The 24,302-nt window shown below is 41.6% G+C and overlaps 1 protein-coding gene and 1 long non-coding RNA gene across 2 annotated transcripts in view; one reads left to right on the top strand and one right to left on the bottom strand.

Annotated features, from left to right (window-relative positions):
- LOC129824821 (serine/threonine-protein phosphatase 2A 56 kDa regulatory subunit alpha isoform-like) overlaps positions 1 to 24,302 on the bottom strand; it is a 123,945-nt gene that overhangs the window by 14,079 nt on the left and 85,564 nt on the right. Inside the window, exons 3-5 of the mRNA XM_055884324.1 lie at positions 12,270 to 12,371; positions 12,047 to 12,139; positions 27 to 157 (exon numbers count right to left, since the gene is read on the bottom strand). Of these exons, the coding sequence (XP_055740299.1) occupies positions 27 to 157; positions 12,047 to 12,139; positions 12,270 to 12,371 (326 nt within the window). The remainder of the gene's footprint in view (positions 1 to 26; positions 158 to 12,046; positions 12,140 to 12,269; positions 12,372 to 24,302) is intronic.
- On the top strand, positions 3,817 to 5,448 carry LOC129824822 (uncharacterized). Its single transcript, XR_008754792.1, has 3 exons — positions 3,817 to 3,947; positions 4,694 to 4,768; positions 4,973 to 5,448. It is a non-coding gene; the product is annotated as an uncharacterized LOC129824822 (long non-coding RNA).

The raw sequence follows: 24,302 nt of genomic DNA, 5'->3' as shown, positions 1-24,302 counted from the left end.
CGAGGGGCGCTTCACTATTCACTCACCGCAAGAAGATGTTGTTGATCTGCTTCCTGATGAAAGCCCGCAACCCCAGGAACTTCCCGTAGATCCGATGCAGGACAGTCTTCAGGAAGTCCCTCTCCCGGGGGTCCTCACTGTCAAACAGTTCCAGGAGCTGCCATGGACAAAGAGGAGACAGAGAGAGAGAGGGACAGAAAGAGGACATCAACTTATAGGCTATCTTCCCAGTGTCATTCCCAAAGCTAGAATAGAAAGTTTTGTTTCTGATGGCTCTGTCTCTCTCCATGGTGACAGTGGTGTTTCGCTTAGATTTTATTTTCTAGATGCTGTGCAAAGGTCCTCTGTTACCAAAATTGTAAATAGAAACAAATAGAAGCCTAAACATACAAAGGTCCAAGTCACACCAAAAAAGAAAATAAACATCATTTAAAGACAGTTTCAACTAAAGCTTACAACCTCTATCACCAAATGCAACACATATAATCCACTATATGCCTGCTAGTAGTCATCTAAGCAAAGAGTGGACATATCATATCTTATTGCAGCCATCGACCACCTTTATAACATGCACATGTAGACACCATATTGTATATAGATACAAACCCTTGGCATAGAAAAAGGCTATTTCCATCCTTCAGTATGATGAGTCATTAGTACTATAACGTTACTCTTTAAAGGAGCTGAGCCGTTTAGAAATATGCCACTGAGCTCAGAGGAATAGACTAGCTAGCTCTGATCTCGGGCGGGTCCTAAAATGTGGGCTTCGTCTTTCTATGGGGTTGCCAGGACCACAATGACAGGGTCGCCATTCCAGCAGAGAAGTGCCACAATTACAGTCCAGCCTTCCTCCCCCAGCCTGACACCAAACGCAGCACACTCCCCTGTTGCAGACACAAAGATACTACGAGGCTTCATCCCAATACTATTCATGGTTTCCTTTGCAATGTACTTACTGTAACCCTGCACTGATTCGACAGGACTACTGGCCTACAAGCAACATGTGAAAATGTTTCTGCTTGATCCATGCCATGCTGCTTAGCCTAACTCCATCAAGTCTGTTGAAATCAGCGAGCACAAGGAAATAGGCCATAGGAAAGGATGCTGCTGCTTGGTATTATTGGGATGTGTCCCCTTCCAGGCTATGATTCAGCTATGCAGGAGGCCAGGGTCAATATTCATTCACCATCAATGATAATCAAGACCCGAACAGTGGGATTTCACCCAGAGGCTAATGCAATTTGTCCTGAACTTGACCTTTGCTATGTCTGTTATGTTACAGCAGCATTAGGAGCAGAGCGGATGGTGTTCATCCGAGCATATGTTCTGTCCTACAAGGTCACCCAGGAAGAGCCCCATGTCTCTTACACAAAGCGCCCAGAGGGACACTTTACTGTGAGTTCGTCATTGTCAATCTACACGTTTCACAGTGTGAAGTTGAACTATAAAAACATTCTGAGAGTAGAGTGGAATAGAGACTACTGTATTACACGATTGGTGCTAAGGTGCCAAGTCAACACATGTCTTAGCACCAAAGAAAACAAGACATAACAGAACGATCCTATCCAAGGTTGTGTTCAGTAGTGCACACCGTAGCAAAACGTTTTGCAACAAAAATTATGTTCTCATTAGACAGGTACTTAAGTAGCTCCCTGTTTCAATACCTTTTCTCCATTACAGAACACGACCCAGTTGTCTTAAATGCCGCCTCCCATGTCCTCTGCCTCTGACAATGTCAAGGCACCAGCTAGCACAGCGGTTTCTCTTAATTGCCTTTGGCGCCGTGTTCAAACACAGTACGGCTGCTTTGAAATGAGTCAATCAGTGCACAAAGTCACTCTGACATTACGGCCTGTGTTCCAACCAACCTCCAGCAAGGTCAATTCTCTCTGCAAAAGTGTAGTTACTGATGGTTCAACTGAAATGACTAGGCTTTTCCCCCCCTGAACAAGCCATTAGGTTTCTAAAACCTAAGCTCAAAGTATAGTTATTTTCTCTGCAGGTCTAAGACTACCTGCAGCTGCAGATAAAAGAGGCAAAGCAAAGAGCTACATTCTGCTAAAATTCATAGAAAGCAGTGTTGAGCTCAATTTAAACACCTCTTATGATATCGATCGGGAAGCAGAACAACAGATCTATGTTTTTTTAAAGCCCCGACACCCACTGAGACCGGGTTTGAAGGAGAATGCTGCATAAACAAAATGACTGATCCTCATCAGGTCTGTTAATGTGCAGCAGCACTCTCTGAGAGTAGCTTAAAGAAAAGTGTCGAATGAGCTTGACACTGCATGACAGAAAAGTTACCGCACCCCCGGCTGTGTGTATGTGTGCTGTGCGTCCACACTACGCACATGCATGCATTTGTGCTGTAGAAATACTTATTATGGGTGTGCTATAATGCATGTACAGTCTACACTGTAGCTTTGTGCAGTACATTTATTGAGAAGGCCAAGAGAGGGAGGGAGGGAAGGAGGAAGTGGGTCTGTATCCACGGGGAGGTCGTGACCTCTAGTGCATCCTCGCTCTTCCTCTCTGCCCCGGCTGAGCCTCAGTCTGTGCTCCAAGGTGAAAACTGCCCGCCTGGCCTGCCTGCAGCTCTCTTTCCTTTCGCTGCCTGCACTTAATGTGACGGTACAGTTTAATAATAACCTCCCTGCATGGGAACTGTTCAAGCAGAGGCACCGCTCGTGTCCCAACTGGCACCCTATACCCTATTTAGTGCACTACTTTTGACCAGAACCCTATGGGCCGAGGTCAAAAATAGTAGGGAATAGGGTGCCATTTGGGACACAGTTAAAAGAAGACCACTCAGTGGGCTCTCGCAGAGAAATCTCTGCCTGGACAGGCTAACCGTGCATTAGGAGAGGGAGAACAGAGGGAACGTATGGAGGCCGTATGTGTTTAATCTGACCTGTTACACTGTAAGTGTTTTATGTTTTGACAACACATAGGGCCACCCTAAGAGGTTCACAGCATACATATAATGATAGGCATTAGACTCACACAAACAGCCTCTTTCTACAGTCCGTATCCTAACCTGTGTTATATACAGGAAGCAAGTGCAATACTGGTTAACAATACCTAAAGGTACAAAATTGCATGTGTGCGCACACACCCAAACCCGAAACAGTGTAAAAATATAAAGTATAGAATGTAAAAAGTGAGAATGGGAACAGAGAAAGAGAATGCTAATGTAGGCCTACTTTGAATGCATGACTCATATACTCAATAGGTTTCAGTTCAGTTCTAGCACAGCGATGCATCTTTTGAAGTGACTAAATTACTTGTTCAACAGCAAAAGGCCTGTTCAGGTTCAGGATTTGGCCGGGCAGGTGAGAATAACTCCTCACTAACACCAGTCAGTCAGCCTGTCAGTCAGTCAGTCACACCAGTCAGTAAATCAGCCAGCCAGGCAGTCAGTCGGTAAGAACAGAACTTCCCGAGTGATTCCCCTGCCATGTTGTTTGTCCCATCAGGCCCGCTCTCCCAGTCCCCCCTGCCCTGACAAGCACAGAGCTGAGAGTGAAGACATGGGCATTCTGATTCTACCACAACAGAAGCGTTTAAAGAGCGACTGCCTCTAAAAAACAACTAATCCCTTTGAAAACGGCCTATGTGGCATCGAGTCAAACATTTATTCTAGTGTCAAAATGGACTTCAAAGTGTAAGTAGGATCATTTAAGTCATACAATCGGTCTCATCTAAAACACAGTTTGGAACCTCTGTGCATCACGAGTAAATTAAGGTTGGGTTTGGATTACAATTATGTCAACAAATCATGCCCACTTTTGCCAAGCTCCACGTGCAAATCACCCCTCCACCCACTTCGCTTCCCTTCATTGAATGGGGCTCCCATGTTTCTGTTACATTATGTTACGTCGCCTCCAACACGTTCAAAGGATCGTGGTCGGCATGCTCTGCCAAAGGAATCCGGTCCTGCGGAATAGGTGGTTGGAGTTTGTTGGTCCCCAGTGGTTATGTATATGTTGATAATCATTATCGCTCGCATAGCTGACGTTAGCTAGCTAGATACCCTAATAACGTTAGCTAGCAAGCTAGCTACCTAACCTTAGCCTGCCTCAATACAACTCAGATATGGCTTGGAAACACAATAACTTCAAAAGCCGGCAAATAACGTTAATTAGTAGGAACATCTCATCATGATTGTGATGTCGCCAGACTGACTTTAGGTGCAGTATAACTTTAGCCAGCTAACATGAGCATTGCTAGGTATTTTTGACGAACTTTGCTAGTAACAGTAATGACAACATTGCCATCTCTCTAAAGTACAGTTGACGACATAATACGGCAAAGTTGTTTCCTACTAATTATTTGCCTACTTTAGCAATGTAATCGTATTTCCATGCCACTAAGTTAGTGTAACTTAAACGAAACAGCCACAGCCTCTGAGGGGCACGAATAAATATGGGATGCATCTATGGTGGTACTAGCTAACTAATGTCTAACTACAACAGCAACTAACTAGCAGCAACAAACTCAAACCAACCCAGTGACATAACAAAACATGTCACAGTAGGTTGCATGATGTAACAGCGTCACCAGCATGAATCTAATACAATCTGAAGCTAGTCAGTCTACATCCGTAAAGCATAGAATTAGCTTCCAAATGAGATTACATTATTTCTTGAGCTATGTTTATAATTGACAATTTAATTGACTGTTTTTCTGTTAGACAACGTGCACATTTGCGTGCCAGACTGATCCCCTGGTCATGGATGGACGCAGAGACCTACCAGAAAGAGCAAAGGTGGGTATCATAGCATGTCCAGCAATCTGATTATTTCTACAGATGGACTGGAGATGCTTTTGCCAGACAGCAGCCTCAGTCGTTTGGTGGGGAGATAGGTTTTATCTAACCTGTTCAAATTTTAACATAGTACCTGTTTGTGGATTACTGCAATTGGTAAAAAAAAACAAAAAAAACAGTGACTATGTGTTTATGTGTTCACAGAAACATGTATGGAGGTTTGCAAGATGATCTGATTAAATTCAGACTGACAGATGGGCTTGATACTGATGTCTGTGAATGGAGAGAGACTTGGCACTCGGTATTAACATTTTACTAGACAACTTTTACTTGTATTGCCTTGCATTATTGAATTGAATGGTATCAGTTAATATGGGGAGGGAGAAACCCTGTGTATTCTGCACCAGGATCAGGGAACTCTTGTTGTATATGGGACACCACACAGGAAGTTATGACCACTCTGACATGTTTGCCAAGGCAGCCCCATTACCACCAGACAAAATGCTGATTGACAAAGTATCTGTATTACAATGACAAGAAATATGAAAGGTGCACATTGTTATATTAACAGAACACTGCTTCTATGGCATTATGTAAGGGGTTGGTTATTCTACATGGACTTGCTACTACATTTGAAAGTTATCAAAACACTTTTTTTTTTATATATCTACATAAATTCAGCAATGGCATTCTTCTCATATTACTCTGTAGGCTACTGACCTATTCAAAGCTTCCTCTAGCATCTCACCATACATCGGCCTGTTATTATTGAAAACCCGCAGGAAGTTTGTTGTGATTGAGTGGGGGGAAACAGCCTGCGGGCAAGGTTCTGACAGATGGGTGTCTTGGAGGTGTTAAGGACACACCCAAGAAACACCCACATTATACCACACCACTAAGCCAACTCACGTTTGGCTTTTGTCATGGCTGCCAACATTTCTTCAAAATGCCAAAAAACAAAGCCAAATCAGCGGGTGCAGTTCCCCTTTAAGTGTATTCGGAAAGTATTCAGACCCCTTGACTTTTTCCACATTTTGTTGTTACAGCCTTATTCTAAAATGTATTAAATATTTTTTCCCCCCTCATCAATCTACACATAATACCCCATAATTACAAAGCGAAAACAGATGTAGAAAAGTTTGGAAATGTATATATATAAAAAAATACCTTATTTAAATAAGCATTCAGGCCCTTTGCTATGAGAGTCGAAATGAAGCTCTGGTGCATCCTGTTTCCATTGATCATCCTTGAGATGTTTCTACAACTTGATTGGAGTCCACCTGTGGTGAATTCAATTGATTGGACATGATTTGGAAAGGCACACACCTGTTTATATAAGGTTCCAGAGTTGATAGCACATGTCAGAGCAAAAACCAAGACATGGGGTCAAAGGAATTGTCAGCGCTCCGAGACAGAGAGTTCCTCTTTGGAGACAGGAGAACCTTCCAGAAGGACAACCATCTCTGCAGCACTGCACCAATCAGGCCTTTATGGTAGAGTGGCCAGACGGAAGACACTCCTCAGTAAAAGGCACATGACAGTCCGCTTGGAGTTTGCCAAAAGGTCTGATGAAACCAAGATTGAACTCTTTGGCTTGGATGCCAAGCATCCCGTCTGAAGGAAGCAGGCCCCATCCCTACGGTGAAGCATGGTGGTGGCAGCATCATGCTGTGGGGATGTTTTTCAGCGTCAGGGACTGGGATACTAGTCAGGATCGAGGGAAAGATGAACAGAGCAAAGTACAGAGAGATCCTTGATGAAAACCTGCTCCAGAGCACTCAGGATCTCAGACTGGGGCAAATGTTCACCTTCCAATAGGACAATGACCCTAAGCACACAGCCAAGACAACGCAGGAGTGGCTTCGGGACGAGTCTCTGAATGTCCTTGAGTGGCCCGGACTTGAACCCGATTGAACATCTCTGCAGAGACCTGAAAATAGCTGTACAGCGATGTTCCCGATCCAACCTGACAAAGCTTGAGAGGATCTGCAAAGGAGAATGGGAGCAACTCCCCAAATACAGGTGTGCCAAACTTGTAGCGTCATACCCAAGAATACTCTAGGCTGTAATCGCTGCCAACGGTGCTTCAACAAAGTACTGAGTAAGGTCTGAATACTTATGTAAATGTGATTTCAGTTTTGAATTTTTAATACATTTGCAAAAATGTATAATCTTTCCCCCCCTTTTCATAATGGGGTATTGTGTGTAGATTGATGAGCAGGGGAAAACAATTTAACCCATTTTAGAATAAGGCTATAACGTAAAAAGTCAAGAGGTCTGAATACTTTCCGAATGCACTATCTATGGATGATATATAAAGCTAGACACATTTAACAGTTAGGCTGTTGATTATAGACCAAATTACGTTGGCGTTTCCTCTCTCCTCACTTTTCTTAGACAATTAAGGTAAGGGCTGTTTTCTCGTCTCTTAACTCAGCTGCTGCCCCCGCCACATTGTTCTATGTTATGCACATAGCAACTAGGAAAAGGTGCCAATTCAACAGCGCACTGATGTTTAAGAACAACAAACAGGGGAGAAAGTGCATTTGTTATAAAATTATATATTTTTTAGTTTTGCACCTCTGTTCTTATGTAAATAACCATATACCATTTCAGTAGCACATGTCTTAGAGTGATGCACTGTGCCATCCCCACGGCCTCCACAATGGATTAGTCCACTAAGACAGGCGCAAATCAGACAGGTGTCCTGTACACAATGATAGTGTTTTTTTTTTGCTACTGCTCGACTAAAGAAATCTCAGTCGAGCAACAGCCTATTGACCAAACAATCGACCAGTCGACTAAATGGGTCAGGCCTAGATTAAATGCATCAATTCTGGCATATTTTCCCGTAATGAGGCCAGTGTCTGAATTAATTTGTTGTGGCAGAGAGGAGGAAGTAGAACCATACAAGGACTTGAAAGTTTCTCAGAATTTAGCCGCCATCCCAATCCGAATGAGCGGTTAAATAATATCAGATTTAGCCTTTCTGATTCGTCTTAAACAATGATTCCTCAGTTGCTTAAAAGCTTGCCAGTCTGGGCCTGTGTTCCTGGTCTTGACCCAAGCATCATCTCTTTTATGAAGGAGAGTAAAAATAATCTACCTTCAACCCTTAATTTTTTTTAAGGGAGCATGAATATCTACAATACTATTGAAGACATCTGCAAAAAGGCTCAAAGCTAAATCCGGTTCAGGGATAGCTGAAATAGGTCACTAAGGTCACTAAAATAAAAAAGCTTATTTACATGAAGTTTTTAAAGTTTCTCTTTGTGATGACACGAGGCTTAGATTTTTGTATTCTCACATTAGTAACACAAACAACTGGTCACTAATGTCTTGGGCGAAGACACCAGTAGAAACATATTGTATTTGTTGAAATAAGACCAAATCAGAGTGGACTTTGAAGGATCTTTAGGGTTGGGCCGTATAGGCTTAGTCTCTAGCTGGGTTAGGTTTAGATCATTACATGCCTTTTACACTGAACAAAATATAAAAGCAACATGTAAAGTGTTGGTCCCATGTTTCATGAGCTGAAATAAAAGATCCCAGAAATTGTCCATATGCACAAAAAGCTTATTTCTTTCAAATTTTGTTTTACATTTTTGTTTTACATTTAAAAAGCATTTCTCCTTTGCCAAGATAATCCATCCACCAGACTGACAGGTGTGGCATATCAAGAAAATTATTAAACAGCATGATCACCTTGTACTGGGGACAATAAAAGGCCACTAAAATGTGTAGTTTTGTCACACAACACAATGCCACAGATGTCTCAAGTTTTGAGGGAGAGTGTAATTGGCATGTTGAGTGCAGGAATGTCCACCAGAGCTGTTGCCAGAGAATTGAATGTTAATTTCTCTACCATAAGCTGCCTCCAACGTTTTAGAGGATTTGGCTGTAACTCTTTGAAATTGATGCATGTTGCGTCTATATTTTTGTTCAGTATAGATTGTCTAAAGCCTGCATTTCACACTCATAATTTAGTTCACCCAGGATAATAACTTCTAATTGAGTAGAAGACGACAACAAACTAGTTAACTCCTCGAGTGCACAAAGGTTAGCCGAGGGAGGACGGTGAGACCCCTATAACAGTTATGGAAAGATTTTCCCCCCCAGACAAAGGCTTAAAGATGGTAGCTAAAAAATGTTGCCAAGGGAAATGTATTATTTTTAAGATACTCTAAATGTAAGACCCTACAGCTGCTCCCTAACAAAGTGGTAGTGAGGACACGAAAGAGATGAAACGTGGATCAAAAAAAGCATGGGCTTGGGTTTCAAAACTTTTTTATATGACAGCGGTTCCACACGTCGTGTGAGGAAAATAATCTTTATTTTATTCTGTTATATTCCATTATATTTTTACTACAAAATAAATGTTTCTTAGGAACAAATTAATAATGGATTTATTTTTGATGGTGAATATTTAATGAATTTATTTAAATAGAAGCCTGCCCACATCTGCACACCAGTACTACCACTAATCACCAGCATGCACACGGGAGGTATAAACGGCGCATGTTAAACACTTATTGCACACAGTCCATGCAACCTATTATGTGACTTGTTAAGCACATTTTTATTCCTGAACTAATTTACTTGCCATAAGGGATTGAATACTTATTGGCAGAAGACATTTCAGCTTTTCCTTTCAAATTAATTTGTACAAATTTCAAAAAACATAATTCCACTTTGACATTATAGGGCCAGTGACCAACATATCAATTTAATACAGGCTGTAACAACAAAATTTGGAAAAAGTAAAGGGGTGTGAATTCTTTTTGAAAGCATTGTACATCACCTGGAAATACTTCAAGCCATTTGATGCTTTAATTTAATCAAAATGAATCAATTGAATATTTGGGAAAATATGACACATTCAAGGCTTTCATGTTGGATGTTTTGGTAGAGTTTTTTGTCCAGCATCAGCAGACTCACAGGAAGCCGTACTGTGGTGACAACACCTCCGTGACAACACTTTCCATAACTGTAACTACGGTAATGACAGGGCTGCACTTTCTTACCCTCTGCATGCACTCACAGCCTGTAGTACACACATTGATAGTCTTCTCTTTTGAAGACTATCAATGAGCTAAACATTCGCAGAGGGATGCATTTTCCCCAGACAAACATTTCTAAAATAAATACTTACTGCTCACCAAGATTAAATGAAACACATTCTAACCATCAGTTCCACTGTGAGCATATCGTACAGTCCCTCTCCCATGTCAAGATCTGTCTCTAAGAAGCTTACAGAGAGACAGGGGAAAGCACTGACACTACAAAAAAAAAAAAAAAAAAAACTGGGCTTGTTCTGCCCTCCCTCCGCTCCTCTTCCCCAGCCTCTCTCTGACCACAGTCCCCTTTTCTCTTCCTGCAATATAAACAGGGAGCTATTCAAAGCTCCCCACGACACCACTCGCATCATGGAAATTTAGCCTAAGCACCTCGGATGCTGCAGCTCAGCCAACATTCCAGGCCATAGTATTAGTCCCTGTTCGCTCCCTTGCCCTGGGGAAAGCAGGACGGCTCGATAAATACGCACGGCACAGCCCCGGTTGGTTGCTCCTGCAAGGGTGAGACTGGGTCGTATTCTGGGTCGTACGAGACTGGGTCGTATTTTGCTACGGGCACAGCGTAGCAAAATGTTTAATTACAAAATGCGAACACCTGCGTTTCTTATTGACAGTTCAGGTCGTATCTCCCAGTTTGTCCGTTTTCTACCATTTGGTGCTAAATTAATATGACGGTATAGATCCTAGAATACCAAGCCGGAGCATACGAGGACTATCTGTCATCATGGCAGACATTCCCATGACAAACTAGGCTAAATGCTGAGACTGACACTGAAGAAATGTACAAGTTGTTGTAAGATGACGTCCTCCAAAGGGACACCACATGACTCCAACTGACGTTCAGAAGATGTCATGTTAAAATAACTGGTTTTGATAACTGCCAGGAGATATAATCAAAACATTTTGGTCTTTCATACTCTGAACTTGAGGCTCTCGAACAAAAAACAGGAAAGGAAATTGGTGCAGTTTTCATTTAAACTAAATCAATATGACCGCTTACAAAACAGATTAATTTCTCAAATGATTATCCAAATTCAGTTTGCGTTTGATATATTGTACTGTCTTTTGAAGAGTAGATGTTTAGCAGTCAGTCTTGAGGCTTGTAATGCTGCCAGGTCTGTCTGTACCCTTTAGTTCCACATAGAACTAACACAGTAAACAACAGGAAATGAGTCTCTACAATATTTGGTGAATCAATACAATAGCTTTGAGCAACACTGACAGACCAGGGGTGTATTCGTTAGTGCACACTATTAAACAAAATTGGGATCCTTAATGTTAAGAAAAATCCCTAACCAAAAATATATTGGGCGTAGATGCAGAAAGAAACAGCATAGTGGGTCAATTTCCAAAACAACTAATAGCGATGAAGCGCGAGGCTCAACTTATCTCAATATCCTAGCATATTCATTGATAATAGGCCCTGCTTTACTGAAGTTGGGACACATAGCAAGCCAAGAAATGGCGAGATACAGCATTCCAGCATTTCCATTTCCAGCTTTTGATTGCTGATAAGACAGGCCTAGTACACGGTTCTGACTGTCTGCCTGGTGGCCAACATGCCTTTACTGTGCCCATCCCCTCTCTCTCAGTCCCTCGCTAGCTTGCTATGAAAGATGCAAGTATTTTGTTATCTCGGAAGTAAGGCAACAAATCAGTCTCCTCTGTTCCCAAAATACGGAATCTTATGAGACGATTTTTAGGAGTCGATTTATCCACCCCTACGTCGTCATCGTTAACAGTTGGAAAATGGCAGAGAAAGGCAAGTGACAGCAGCAAAGTCCTGTATGGTAATACTTTGAGGAGTTAAATGAGAAGGAAATGCAAACTTTCCAGAGTGAAATTGAGGTACAGTAATTGTAGTACAGGTGCAATGCTTAACGCTCTGAATTCACGTTGAATTCTATGAATGTTTCTTATCGCTTTGACGGAAAACCGATAAAAATATATTTTTATGGTCTATTTGGAACATCCCTATATACCATTGCAAACACAGCAAAACGTTTTTCAACGGAACACATTATGCAACAAAAACAACCGTTTCTTATTGGTCAAGTTGAATGTTTTCGGAAATTTGCTTCCTAATACACCCCTACTGATGGTGATGTCATGTGGCCATTTGGGTGACTGACGATGACGGCATGAAATCTGAGAGGATAAGGGTCATTAACGGGTCAGTGTGACATCAGATTGCGATGCTTACCTGCAGCACGAACTTCTGATCAATGTAGCGCTTGGCGATGCTGGGCTGAAAGTCTGGGTTCTCCAAGAATCGTAGAAGGAACTCATAGACAAGCTGGAAAAAGTCAATAAAATACAAATCTATAAAAAAGGTACATGAATTGTACATAAAGCTCATACTACCAGGTATAACACATACGTAAAGAAAAAAGTTAAGAGGTCAAATTAAAGTGACATGGTTTTACCTGTATATGTGGCCATGAGGCCTCTAGAGTGGGCTCGTCCTCCTCTGGGTCAAAATCGGGGTTGTCACTAGGCGGAAGAGTCCGCAAAATGTTGGTGCATATCTGTGAACAACAGGACATAAAATGAATACACTAAAACTGCAAAAATGTACACGAAAGCCCTTGACCAAAGGGCAAACTTTCACCCACTCTCTATGGCAAACAGACCTTCGATTTGGTGAGCTACATGAAATTCAAAGATTATACAGGTGTTTGAGGTATTACACTGTTTATCCATTAGGTTTCCACTCATACAATACATAATGAAAGAAGAACCAGAATGGTCTTTCCTAAGATATTTCATGTCCAATGCAGGTTGGCTAGCTGTTACAGTCAAACTAAAGTCTAATTAAGCAATAAGGCCCGAGGGTTGTGGTATATTCAAGCAATAGGGATGTAACGATTCACCGATACGCAAGGGTTTCCTAGTCTATCACCAAACATTCCTGTAAATTGTTTTGCACAGTTTGGGGTAGGTGCACTTGATTCAGCTGCCCTGTACGCTGGGTAGTTTAAGTGTTCATTCTGAACCATATAATGAGTCTGAAGGTACAAACTCCACCTATCATGCAGGCCCGGAGAGAAAAGCAAGTGTACCTATAGGCCTACGGCTGGCCAATCAAATAGCTCAGATCACTGTGTCTGCAGCTTTCACTAGCACACAGCGAAATTGATAGTGGTCTACTGTGTAAAAGAAAAAAAACATGACTAGAGAGACTCAACAAATACAGCAAAGAGCTGCTGTTTTTATGAGGTTTTTATTCAGCACTGTCAACACTTTCTAAGCCATAAAACACTGTCTCCCTAGCCACTCACGCTATCGATAGACTTGCGTTGTTATTAGTGGCGTGTTTCTAATATCAAGGAGTATTTCACGCTGTGGTCATATGAGTAACAACATGAAGTGTGACATGACTCATCTCTCCCTCCCCTCCCTCGAGACTGATCAGAAGCATCTGATGGTCAATGTAGCGATTGGCGATGCTGGGCTGCATCAGATGCAGTCCAGTAAAATAAAAAATAAAATAGACGCAAATGATTTCAATTATGCCTCACAAGTAACAAAACAAATTCTATATTACCAGGGTGATCATATATCATTTTACAATGGTCTGAAAATAACAACATTGGCAGGGCAATTCAAGAATAGCTTATATGCCGTGATAATGTATTGAGCCTATAGCCTACTGCACAAACCTCATTGCTACAGAACTGTTTTTAATAGGTTTAATTTTTTTTAACATGTTAAAAAAAATCTGAGCGTTAGATCTCGGCCTGCCTTTTGGTTCAGAAAGTGATCTTGGCTCAGAAAAGGTTGGTGACCACAGGTCTAAACCATTCGATTATGAGACGGGTGAAATCCAAAGTTGTGCTATATATTCATTGGCTATGTCATAGCAAATTTTTAAAAGTAAATATTGATAAATTACTAGCTCAAACAGTTTATCTGCAAAAATGACAAATTAATTAGTGGTCGATGGTGATGAGATCATCACATGGATTCATTCCTCTAATCAAACTGAATCGTTTTCAAACTAAAACGTCTAGTTTCTGTATCGTATCGGAGCCCATGTATCTAGATACGCATCGAATCGTCTTGAAAGATAAAGATGCATTACCCTATTAACAATAGAACCGCCTGGCCTTTCAGTATATAAGTACCTGCTGAGAACGTCCGCAATAGGCTGAAAGAGGCTGAACTGAGGCCTGTAGGCCTGTTGTATGGCAGGTCCTCACTAGACATCACCAGCAACAACGTCGCCTATGGGCACAAACCCACCGTCGCTGGACCAAACAGGACTGGCAAAAAGTGCTCTTCACTGACGAGTCGCGGTTTTGTCTCACCAGGGGTGATGGTCGGTTTCGCATTTATCGTCGAAGGAATAAGCATTACACCAAGGCCTGTACTCTGGAGCGGGATCGATTTGGAGGTGGAGGGTCTGTCATGGTCTCGGGCGGTGTGTCACAGCATCATCGGACTGAGCTTGTTGTCATTGCAGGCAATCTCAGCGCTGTGCGTTACACAGCGTCCCTCATGTGGTACCCTTCCTGCAGGCTCATCCTGACATGACCTTCCAGCATGACAATGCCACCAGCCATACTGCTCGTTCTGTGCGTGATTTCCTGCAAGACAGGAATGTCAGTGTTCTGCCATGGCCAGTAAAGAGCCCGGATCCCCCGTCTGGGACCTGTTGGTTTGGAGGGTGAGGGTTAGGGCCATTCCCCCCAGAAATGTCTGGGAACTTGCAGGTGCCTTGGTGGAAGAGTGGGGTAACATCTCACAGCAAGAACTGGCAAATCTGGTGCAGTCCATGAGGAGGAGATGCACTGCAGTACTTTTTTGATTTTGACCCCCTGTTTGTTCAGGGACACATTATTACATTTCTGTTAGTCACATGTCTGTGGAACTTGTTGAATCCGATGTTCATACAAATATTTACACGTTAAGTTTGCTGAAAATAAACGCAGTTGACAGTGAGAGGACGTTTCTTTTTTTGCTGAGCTTAGTATAATTATAGAATGCTTGTGGATTTATATTAGAGGAATTCTCCGGCACTTTTGGATACTTTTTAGCCACTAAAAGGAGCGCTCACGAGTCAAAAGCGGTCGCTGAATATTGTGTACTACATCACATGTACACCATGTCATTGGTGCATCTTGCTACCGGTCACTCAAATGGCGAGTGGCTAAAGCTCATTGGTTGAATTCTAATTGCTAGAGGGCCGGCCCACATGGGGAAACATTTGTGAAAAATGGCGCTTCTTCACAGCTTCCAAAAAAACAGCTGCTGTCAATCTAGGGATTTCGTGGCTGGTTAAGCTAAAACAGTAATTCTGCATGTATGAACTACATGGACGCCAAAGTTCCAGAGCACGTCTTTAAGAATCAAAGTGGAAAGCAGCATCGTTATCATCAACATCTTGTTGAATCTGTTGCAAAAACGTCTGTAGAGTCCGAATGGTTTGAGCTACACACTTACAATACTAGGGGTGTAACGGTTCACTAAACCACAGTTCGGTTTGGGTTCAGTACAGCAGGAGGTGGTAACTTACCAGTTGGATGCATTCATGTGATTTGAACTCATTTAAGAAACTGCAATTGACTAAAGGCCAACAAGCTGTATCAACAAACTCAAAGTACAGCTATCACGCTTATAAACAAATTAAAGAATTAAAAAAACCACATGAATATAGTGGTTTTTTTAATAAATAATGTTTTGTTGCATTTAATTGCCAAAAACACTGTTAGAGGCCATTTCCTTAGTAGCTGACGTCAGAGTTCACCATGTGGGTGCTAGGATGATAGACGATTTTCGCACTAGTAATTACCACCGTTCAAGTGGATTTTTTCCCAGTAGCATGGTAAATTCCCACTTCCCCCTTGGTTACGAACGTACCATGAGACAGCCTCCTTTGGTGTCAGATGCGCACTAGTGACTCCCATAAGTGGGACACTGTAAAGTTCATGGAGAATAAGAGCACCTCTTCCCAGTTGACCACTGCACTGAGGCTAGGAAACACTGTCACCACCGATAAATCTACTATAATTGAGAATTTTAATAAGCATTTTTCTACGGCTGGGGATGCTTTCAACCTGGCTACCCGTACCCCAGCCAACAGCTCTGCACCCCCCACAACAACTTCTCCTTCACCCAAATCCAGATAGCTGATGAGCTGCAAAATCTGGACCCCTACAAATCAGCTGGGCTAGACAATCTGGACCCTCTCTTTCTAAAATTATCCACCGCAATTGTTGCAACCCCTATTACTAGCTTGTTCAACCTCTCTTTCGTATCATCTGAGATCCCTGAAGATTGGAAATCCGCCGCGGTCATCCTCCTCTTCAAAGAGGGAGACACTCCAGACCCAAACTGTTACAGACCTACATCTATCCTACCCTGCCTTTCTAAAGTTTTTCGAAAGCCAAGTTAAACAGATCACTGACCATTTCGAATCCCACCGTACCTTTTCCGCTATGCAATCTGGTTTCCGAGCTGGTCATGGGTGCACCTCAGCCACGCTCAAGGTACTAAACAATATCATAACCGCCATTGTAAAAGACAGTACTGTGCAGCCATCTTCATCGACCTGGCCAATGCTTTCGACTCTGTCAATCACTGCATTCTTATCGGCAGACTCAACAACCTTGGTTTCTCAAATGACTGCCTTGCCTGGTTCACCAACTACCTCTCAGATAGAGTTCAATGTGTCAAATCGGAGGGCCTGTTGTCCGGACCTCTGGCAGTGTCTCTGGGCCGACTCCTTTCTCTGTATATATCAATGATGTCGCTCTTGCTGCTGGTGATTCTCTGATCCACCTCTGATACACCATTCTTGTATACTTCTGGCCCTTCTTTGGACACTGTGTTAATAACCCTCCAGACAAGCTTCAATCCCATACAACACTCCTTCCGTGGCCTCCAACTGCTCTTAACTTCTCTAGGGTAGGGGCAGCATTTGGAATTTTAGATGAAATGCATGCCCAAATTAAACTGCCTGCTTCTCGGGTCCAGAAGATATGATATGCATATAACTGGTATATTTGGATGGAAAACAGTCTAAAGTTTCCAAAACTGTTAAAATAGTGTCTGAGTATAACAGAACTGATTTGGCAGGTGAAAACCTGAGAAAAATCCATTCAGGAAGTTTCAATGCCATTACAGTATCCATTGACTTAGGACTCAAATTGCAGTTTCTATGCCTTCCACTAGATGGCAACAGTCTTTAGAAATAGTTTCAGGCTTGTATTCTGAAAAATGAAGAAGAGCAATCTGAATGAGTGGACCCTAAAGTGTCACAGAGCTTTTTCATGCGCGGGACCGAGAGTGTGTTTCTTGTTTACCTTTTAAATTGACAACGTTATTGTCCGGTTGAAATATTATCGATTATTTAGGCTAAAAACAACCTGAGGATTGAATATAAACATTGTTTGGCATGTTTCTATGAACTTTACGGATACAATTTGGATTTTTTTTGTCTTCCTGTTTTGACTGCGTTTGAGCCTGTGGATTACTGAAGAAAACGCGAGGTTTTTGGATATAAAGAGACTTTATCGAACAATAGGAACATTTATTGAGTAAATGAATGTCTGCTGAGTGTAACCATATGAAGATCATCAAAGGTAAGGGATTATTTTTATCTCTATTTCTGACTTGTGTAACTGTTCTACTTGGCTGATTTGTCTAGTGGGCTATGTTCTCAAATAATCATAAGGTATGCTTTCGCCGTAAAGCTTTAAAAAAAAATCTGACACCGTGGTTGGATTCACAAGAAGTTAATCTTTAAACCTATGTAAAATATGTTTTGTTTTCTGAATTTTTATAATGAGTATTTCTGTATTTGAATTTGGCGCCCAGCAGTTTCACTGGCTGTTAAAGAGGTGGGACGCTAACGTCTCACACAACCAAGAGAGGTTAAATGCAAGTAAAACTAAATGCATGCTCTTCAACCGATCGCTGCCTGCACCCGCCCGCCCGTCTAGCATCACTACTCTGGACGGTTCTGACTTAGAATATGTGGATGAAATACCTAGGTCTGGTTAGACTGTAAACTCAACTTCCAGACTCACATTAAGCATCTCCAATCTAGAATCGGCTTCCTATTTCGCAACAAAGCCTCCTTCACTTATGCTGCTAAACATACCCTCCTAAAACTGACTATCCTACCGATCTTTGACTTCGGCGAAGTCATTTACAAAATGACTCCAACACTCTACTCAGCAAATTGGATGTAGTCAATTACAGTGCCATCCGTTTTGTCTCCATAGCCCCATATACTACCCACCACTGCGACCTGTATGCTCTCGTTGGCTGGCCCTCGTTTCATATTCGTCGCCAAACACACTGGCTCCAGGTCATCTACAGTTGAAGTCAGAAGTTTACATACACTTAGGTTGGAGTCATTAAAACTAATTTTAACCACTCCACATTTCTTGTTAACAAACTATAGTTTTGGCAAGTCAGATAGAACATCTACTTTGTGCATGACAAGTAAATTTTCCAACAACTGTTTACAGAGAGATTATTTCACTTATAATTCACTATATCACAATTCCAGTGGGTCAGAAGTTTATATACATTAAGTTGCCTGTGCCTTTAAACAGCTTGGAAAATTCCATAAAATGATGTCATGGCTTTAGAAGCTTCTGATAGGCTAATTGACATAATTTGAGTCAATTGGAGGTGCACCTGTGGATGTATTTCAAGGCCTACCTTCAAACTCAATGCCTCTGCTTGACATAAATGGGAAAAATCAAAAGAAATCAGCAAAAAATTGTGGACCTCTACAAGTCTGGTTCATCCTTGGGAGCAATTTCCAAATGCCTGGAAGTACCACGTTCATCTGTACAAAAACAGTACGCAAGTATAAACACCATGGGACCACACAGCCATCACACCGCTCAGGAAGGAGACGCGTTCTGTCTCCTAGAGATGAACGTACTTTGGTGCGAAAAGTGCAAATCAATCCCAGAACAACAGCAAAGGGCCTTGTGAAGATGCTGGAGAAAACAGGTAGAAAAGTCCTATATTGACATAACCTGAAAGGCCGCTCAGCAAGGAAGAAGCCACTGCTCCAAAACCGCCATAAAAAAGCCAGACTACGGTTTGCAACTGCACGTGGGGACAAAGATCGTACTTTTGGGAGAAATGTCCTCTAGTCTGATGAAACAAAAATAGAACTGCTTGGCCATAATGACCATTTATGTTCGGAGGAAGAAAGGGAAGGCTTGCAAGCCGAAGAACACCATCCCAACCGTGAAGTACGGGGGTGGCAGCATCATGTTGTGGGGGTGCTTTGCTGCAGGAGGGACTGGTGCACTTCACAAAATAGAGGGCTTCGTGAGGAAGGAAAATTATGTGGATATATTGAAGCAACATCTCAAGACATCAGTCAGGAAGTTAAAGCTTGGTCGCAAATGGGTCTTCCAAATAGACATTGACTCCAAGCATATTTCCAAAGTTATGGCAAAATGGCTTAAGGACAACAAAGTCAAGGTATTGGAGTGGCCATCACAAAGCCCTGACCTCAATCCTATAGAAAATCTATAAGAAGAACTGATAAAATGCGTGCGAGCAAGGAGGCCTACAAACATGACTGTTACAACATCTCTGTCAGGAGGAATGGGCCAAAATTCACCCAACTTATTGTGGGAAGCTTGCGGAAGGCTAGCCAAAACATTTGACCCAAGTTAAACAATTTAAAGGCAATGGTACCAAATACTAATTGAGTGTATGTAAATGTCTGACCCACTGGGAATGTGATTTAATAAATACAAGCGGAAATAAATCAATCTCCACTATTATTCTGACATTTCACATTCTTAAAATAAAGTGGTGATCCTAACTGACCTAAGACAGGGATTTTTTTACTAGGATTAAATGTCAGGAGTTGTGAAAACTGAGTTTAAATGTATATGGCTACGGTGTATGTAGCAACACCCACCCGTAGCACGCACTCCAGCAGGTATATTTCACTGGTCATCCCCAAAGCCAACTCCCACTTTGGCCGCCTTTCTTTCCAGTTCTCTGCTGCCGATGACTCTAACAAATTGCAAAAATCACTGAAGCTGGAGACTCATATCTCCCTCACTAACTTTAAGCATCAGCTGTCAGAGCAGCTTACCGATCATTGCACCTGTACACAGCCCATCTGTAAATAGCCCACCCAACTACCTCATCCCCATATTGTAATTTTTTTTTTTGCTCTTTTGCACCCCAGTTTCTCTACTTGCACATCATCTTCTACACATCTATCACTCCAGTGTTAATGCTAAATTGTAATTATTTCGCCATTATGGCCTATTTATTGCCTGACCTCCCTAATCTTACTACATTTGCACACACTGTACATATATTTTTTCTAGTGTGTTTGACTGTACGTTTGTTTACGCCATGAGTAACTCTGTATTGTGTCGCACTGCTTTGCTTTATCTTGGCCAGTTCGCAGTTGTAAATGAGAACTTGTTCTCAACTGGCCTACCTGGTTAAATAAAGGTGAAATAAAGTAAATAAATAAAAATGGGGTGTGTCCGTAGCACGGTACATCTCCAACTCCGGGGTAATGTAATGGACTGTCACAGGGTGCATTGGCCAATTAATTGAAAACTTTGGCTTTGGTTTGATTAAAGTGCATTAGGAAAGTATTCAGACACATTTTGTTACGTTACAGCCTTAATTTAAATTGGATTCAATGTTTGATGAGAAAAATAAATCAACACACAGTACCACATAATGACAAATAAAAAACTGAAATACAAAATTGACATAAGTATTCATACCCTTTACTCAGTACTTTGTTGAAGCACCTTTGGCAGCGATTACAGCCTTGAGTCTTCTTGGGTATGACGCTACAAGCTTGGCACACCTGTATTTGGAGAGTTTCTCCCATTCTTCTCTGGAGATCTTCTCAAGCTCTGTCAGGTTGGATGGGGAGAAATTGGCTGCACAGCTATGTTCAGGTCTCTTCAGAGATGTTTGATCGGGTTCAACTCTGGGCTCTGGCTGGGCCACTCAAGAACATTCAGAGACTTGTCCCGAAGTCTTCGCTTTGTGCGTAGGGTCATTGTCCTGTTGGAAGGTGAACCTTCACCCCAGTGTTAGGTCCTGAGCACTCTGGAGCAGGTTTTCATCAAGGATCTCTCTGTACTTTGCTCTGTTCATCTATCCTGACTAAGTCTCCCAGTCCCTGCCGCTGAAAAACATCCCTACAGCATGATGCTGCCACCACGTCTCACCATAGGGATGGTGCCAGGTTTCCTCCAGACGTGACGCTTGGCAGTTCAATCCTGGTTTCATCAGACCAGATAATCTTGTTTCTCATGGTCTGAGTCCTTTAGGTGTCTTTCAAAAATGTAAAAAAAAAAAAAAGTTTTTGCATTGTCATTACTGCTTAATGTGTGTAGATCGATGAGGATTTTTAAAAATTCATTTTAGAATAAGGCTGTAACGTAACGTGAAAAAGTCAAGGGGTCTGAATATTTTCCAAATTAACTGTATGTAGGAGGGTACTACCTGTTTGCTGAAATAAGTTCGTAATGTGGCTTTTACGAGGTGCTGAAACCCCCTATTCACAACCACCGAGAATGGTTTATAGCCGCGGATATGCGCACAAAGACTAAAAAATACAAACATGGCCTACCTACTGTAGCACCTGTATTTTTTGGGGCCCGATCAGAATCAGCTGCCAAGGGCTGCTTGAATGCAGAGGGGAGACATTGTTTCTTTGTGTTTCCGTCTTGCGCCGGTATACTGGGGTGATGTTGGCGTACATGTGTCAACATATTTGAGGTGTTTGCAGCTGAATATGCTATTCTCGTTGAGCGTAGAGACATACTGTTAACATTTTATCCTCAACTCTGTCCATTGCCGTTCCCAATCTGGAGATTTAAACGACGATGGAGGATCCTCCAATTCTGGTTAATCAACCCCACCACTCTCCATTGTACAGAACTACCTCCCGACTGCGCCTCACAAAACGACAGTTTGAAGATTAGAATTTTGATTACAATGTGTGCAAAGGCTCTAGTTGTTTTACCAGAATAGCCTGAAATGTTTTTTTCAACTCAGATTTACGAGGCATAGGCCTAAATTGCAGCGTAGGCATAGCCTATAGGTGTATTTTTTGTATATATTATTTTTATGTATTCATTCGGGTTCACAGTGCGGACTGAACAGAGGTCCGAAAGGTTTGGTACGAAGTGTGCAATCACACCCCGAAAACACAAGCTATCTGTAAAGAGATAAGACTCACGAACGCACACGTGTGACGCTTTGGTCTATGGCTACACAAGAGTCGTTAGAAGGTAAGTAGTTCTGCTATATAGAAGATCATAAGAAATCCCAGGACAGTGTCTATAATACTGTAATAAGCTCACAGTTGCGGTCACAAACTCCAAACAGTTGTCACTGACTAGTTGGATATTAATTTCCCAGCTTGGAGTCCATCTGTGGTAAATTCAATTGATTGGACATGATTTGGAAAGGTACACACCTGTTCATTTAAATTCCTACAGTTGACAGTGCATGTTGGAGAAAAAAAACAAGCCATTAGGTAAAAGGAAATGTCCGTAGAGTTCCGAGACAGGATTGTGTCGAGGCACAGATCTGGGGAAGGGTACCAAAATATTTGAGGATTCTAGTAAGGTTAAATAGTTAACACACACACATGGACACAGCGGTCTAAGGCACTGCATCTCAGTGCAAGAGGCGTCACTACAGTCCCTGGTTCGAATTCAGGCTATATCACATCTGGCCATGATTGGGAGTCCCATATGGCGGCGCACAATTGGCCCAGCGTCGTCCGGGATTGGCCCGTCCTTGTAAATGAGAATTTGTTCTTAACCGACTTGCTTAGTTAAATAAAGGTTACACACACACCTCACTGACCAAAAAGTTATTTTGTTGGCATTTACGTATGCCCCCATTACCAGTAAAACAATCAAAACCTATTTCTTTCACTTACTTTCTGTGCTTGTTTCGTTGTTCATTTCTTCAGTCGTTTCATTCTCAACCAGGATTTCTATGGAACGCCGTTTGGGTCATTGCGTGTCAAAAAAGACACAACAAATAACACTATTTGACATGTCAAATAAGCTTGTTGACCAATCAGGACCTGAATATGACTGCACGCCACAATTTAACGGGTTGATACATTGCTATGATGCTGGTAAAGTTGTCTCGCGCACCTACAGTGCTGGTCATAAAAAAAGCTAGCTAGCTCATGGATGCATACAATGTTCTTCCCCAAAAACACAGCAAAATAACAATCTTTTTCAGTAGCTATAGTTAGCTAGTTAACTATATAGCTCGGTGTCATCATCTAAAATAACCCTAATTTATAAGACAGTTGTTAAATGGTGGTCGGACCCCTCTATGTGAAGCTAGCCACAATAAGGATTATAGTGGACTTCGTGGTTAGCCTTCAAAATAAAAGTATGTCATTGACAGTGATTACAAATAGTAGAATTATGCCATAATTGAATAGGTCCTGCTAAACAAGGTTGGAATGTTATATAAAAACAACAAAAGACGATTTGTTAATTTGACAACAATCTGTTAAAATCACACTGGATATATTATACTTTAGAAGTGCATTGGGGACATACTTATTTCACTGTACAGCCTTACCTATGGATTGTGGATCAATGACATGGGGTATCAGTCTACTCAGTGACACCCAGAGAACATTAGCGTCGTCACTCTTATTGCGGGACAACAGTGAATGGAGCCATATTTATTGTCAACATATGTGTATTGAACACTATACCGAGGAAAAACAATCCTGCATGGATGTTTGAGTCTGATAACTCTGAGGAGGACGTTGGGAAAAAATATATTGTGTATTGAGTAGACTGATACCCCATTTCATTGATCCCCAATCCTTAGGTAAAGCTGTAGAGTCTAATACGAATGTCAATACCCCCAATAGTGTCGTGTCTGACTTTCAGTAAATGTGAAGACAATTTATCAATTCTGTTATTATTACGTGATTAAACTAATTAACTAGAAAGTCGGGGCACCACGAGAAAATGTTGATAGTCTCTTTCACGAATCGACTCTTAAGATATTTTCATATCTTATCAATTAGTCTTCCATAAATGAATTGTTACCTCATTAGTTTCATTCCAAACGTCGTAAAATTCTTGGGTTATCTGCACGAACCCTAGCTTCCATAATGAATCATTTGCTAACGAAATAAATAATCATAGAAATACATAAACAGTAGATATTGGTTACTAACAATGATAGAAAAGTCCCTAGTGGGTTTAGCTGATGTGACGGCTTGGTCGTAAAAGGAAAGGGATGGGGACTGGGAAAGACAAAATGGATTCACTACACACAGTCTATAATTATACTAATTAAAATGCTAATTCTTTGCACATGAACGGCAGCTCATTAGAGAATAATTGCAATTTATATATTTACGCCTGTATGTCGAAACCGATAAAAAAATAAATAAAAAAAATCGGCCAATTTATATATATATATTTGTAATA

This window comes from Salvelinus fontinalis, chromosome 27 (genome assembly GCF_029448725.1).
Source record: "Salvelinus fontinalis isolate EN_2023a chromosome 27, ASM2944872v1, whole genome shotgun sequence".
NCBI classification, from domain to species: domain Eukaryota; kingdom Metazoa; phylum Chordata; class Actinopteri; order Salmoniformes; family Salmonidae; genus Salvelinus; species Salvelinus fontinalis.
Note: the sequence above shows the minus strand (reverse complement) of the source record. Positions and strands in the feature narration are given on the sequence as shown.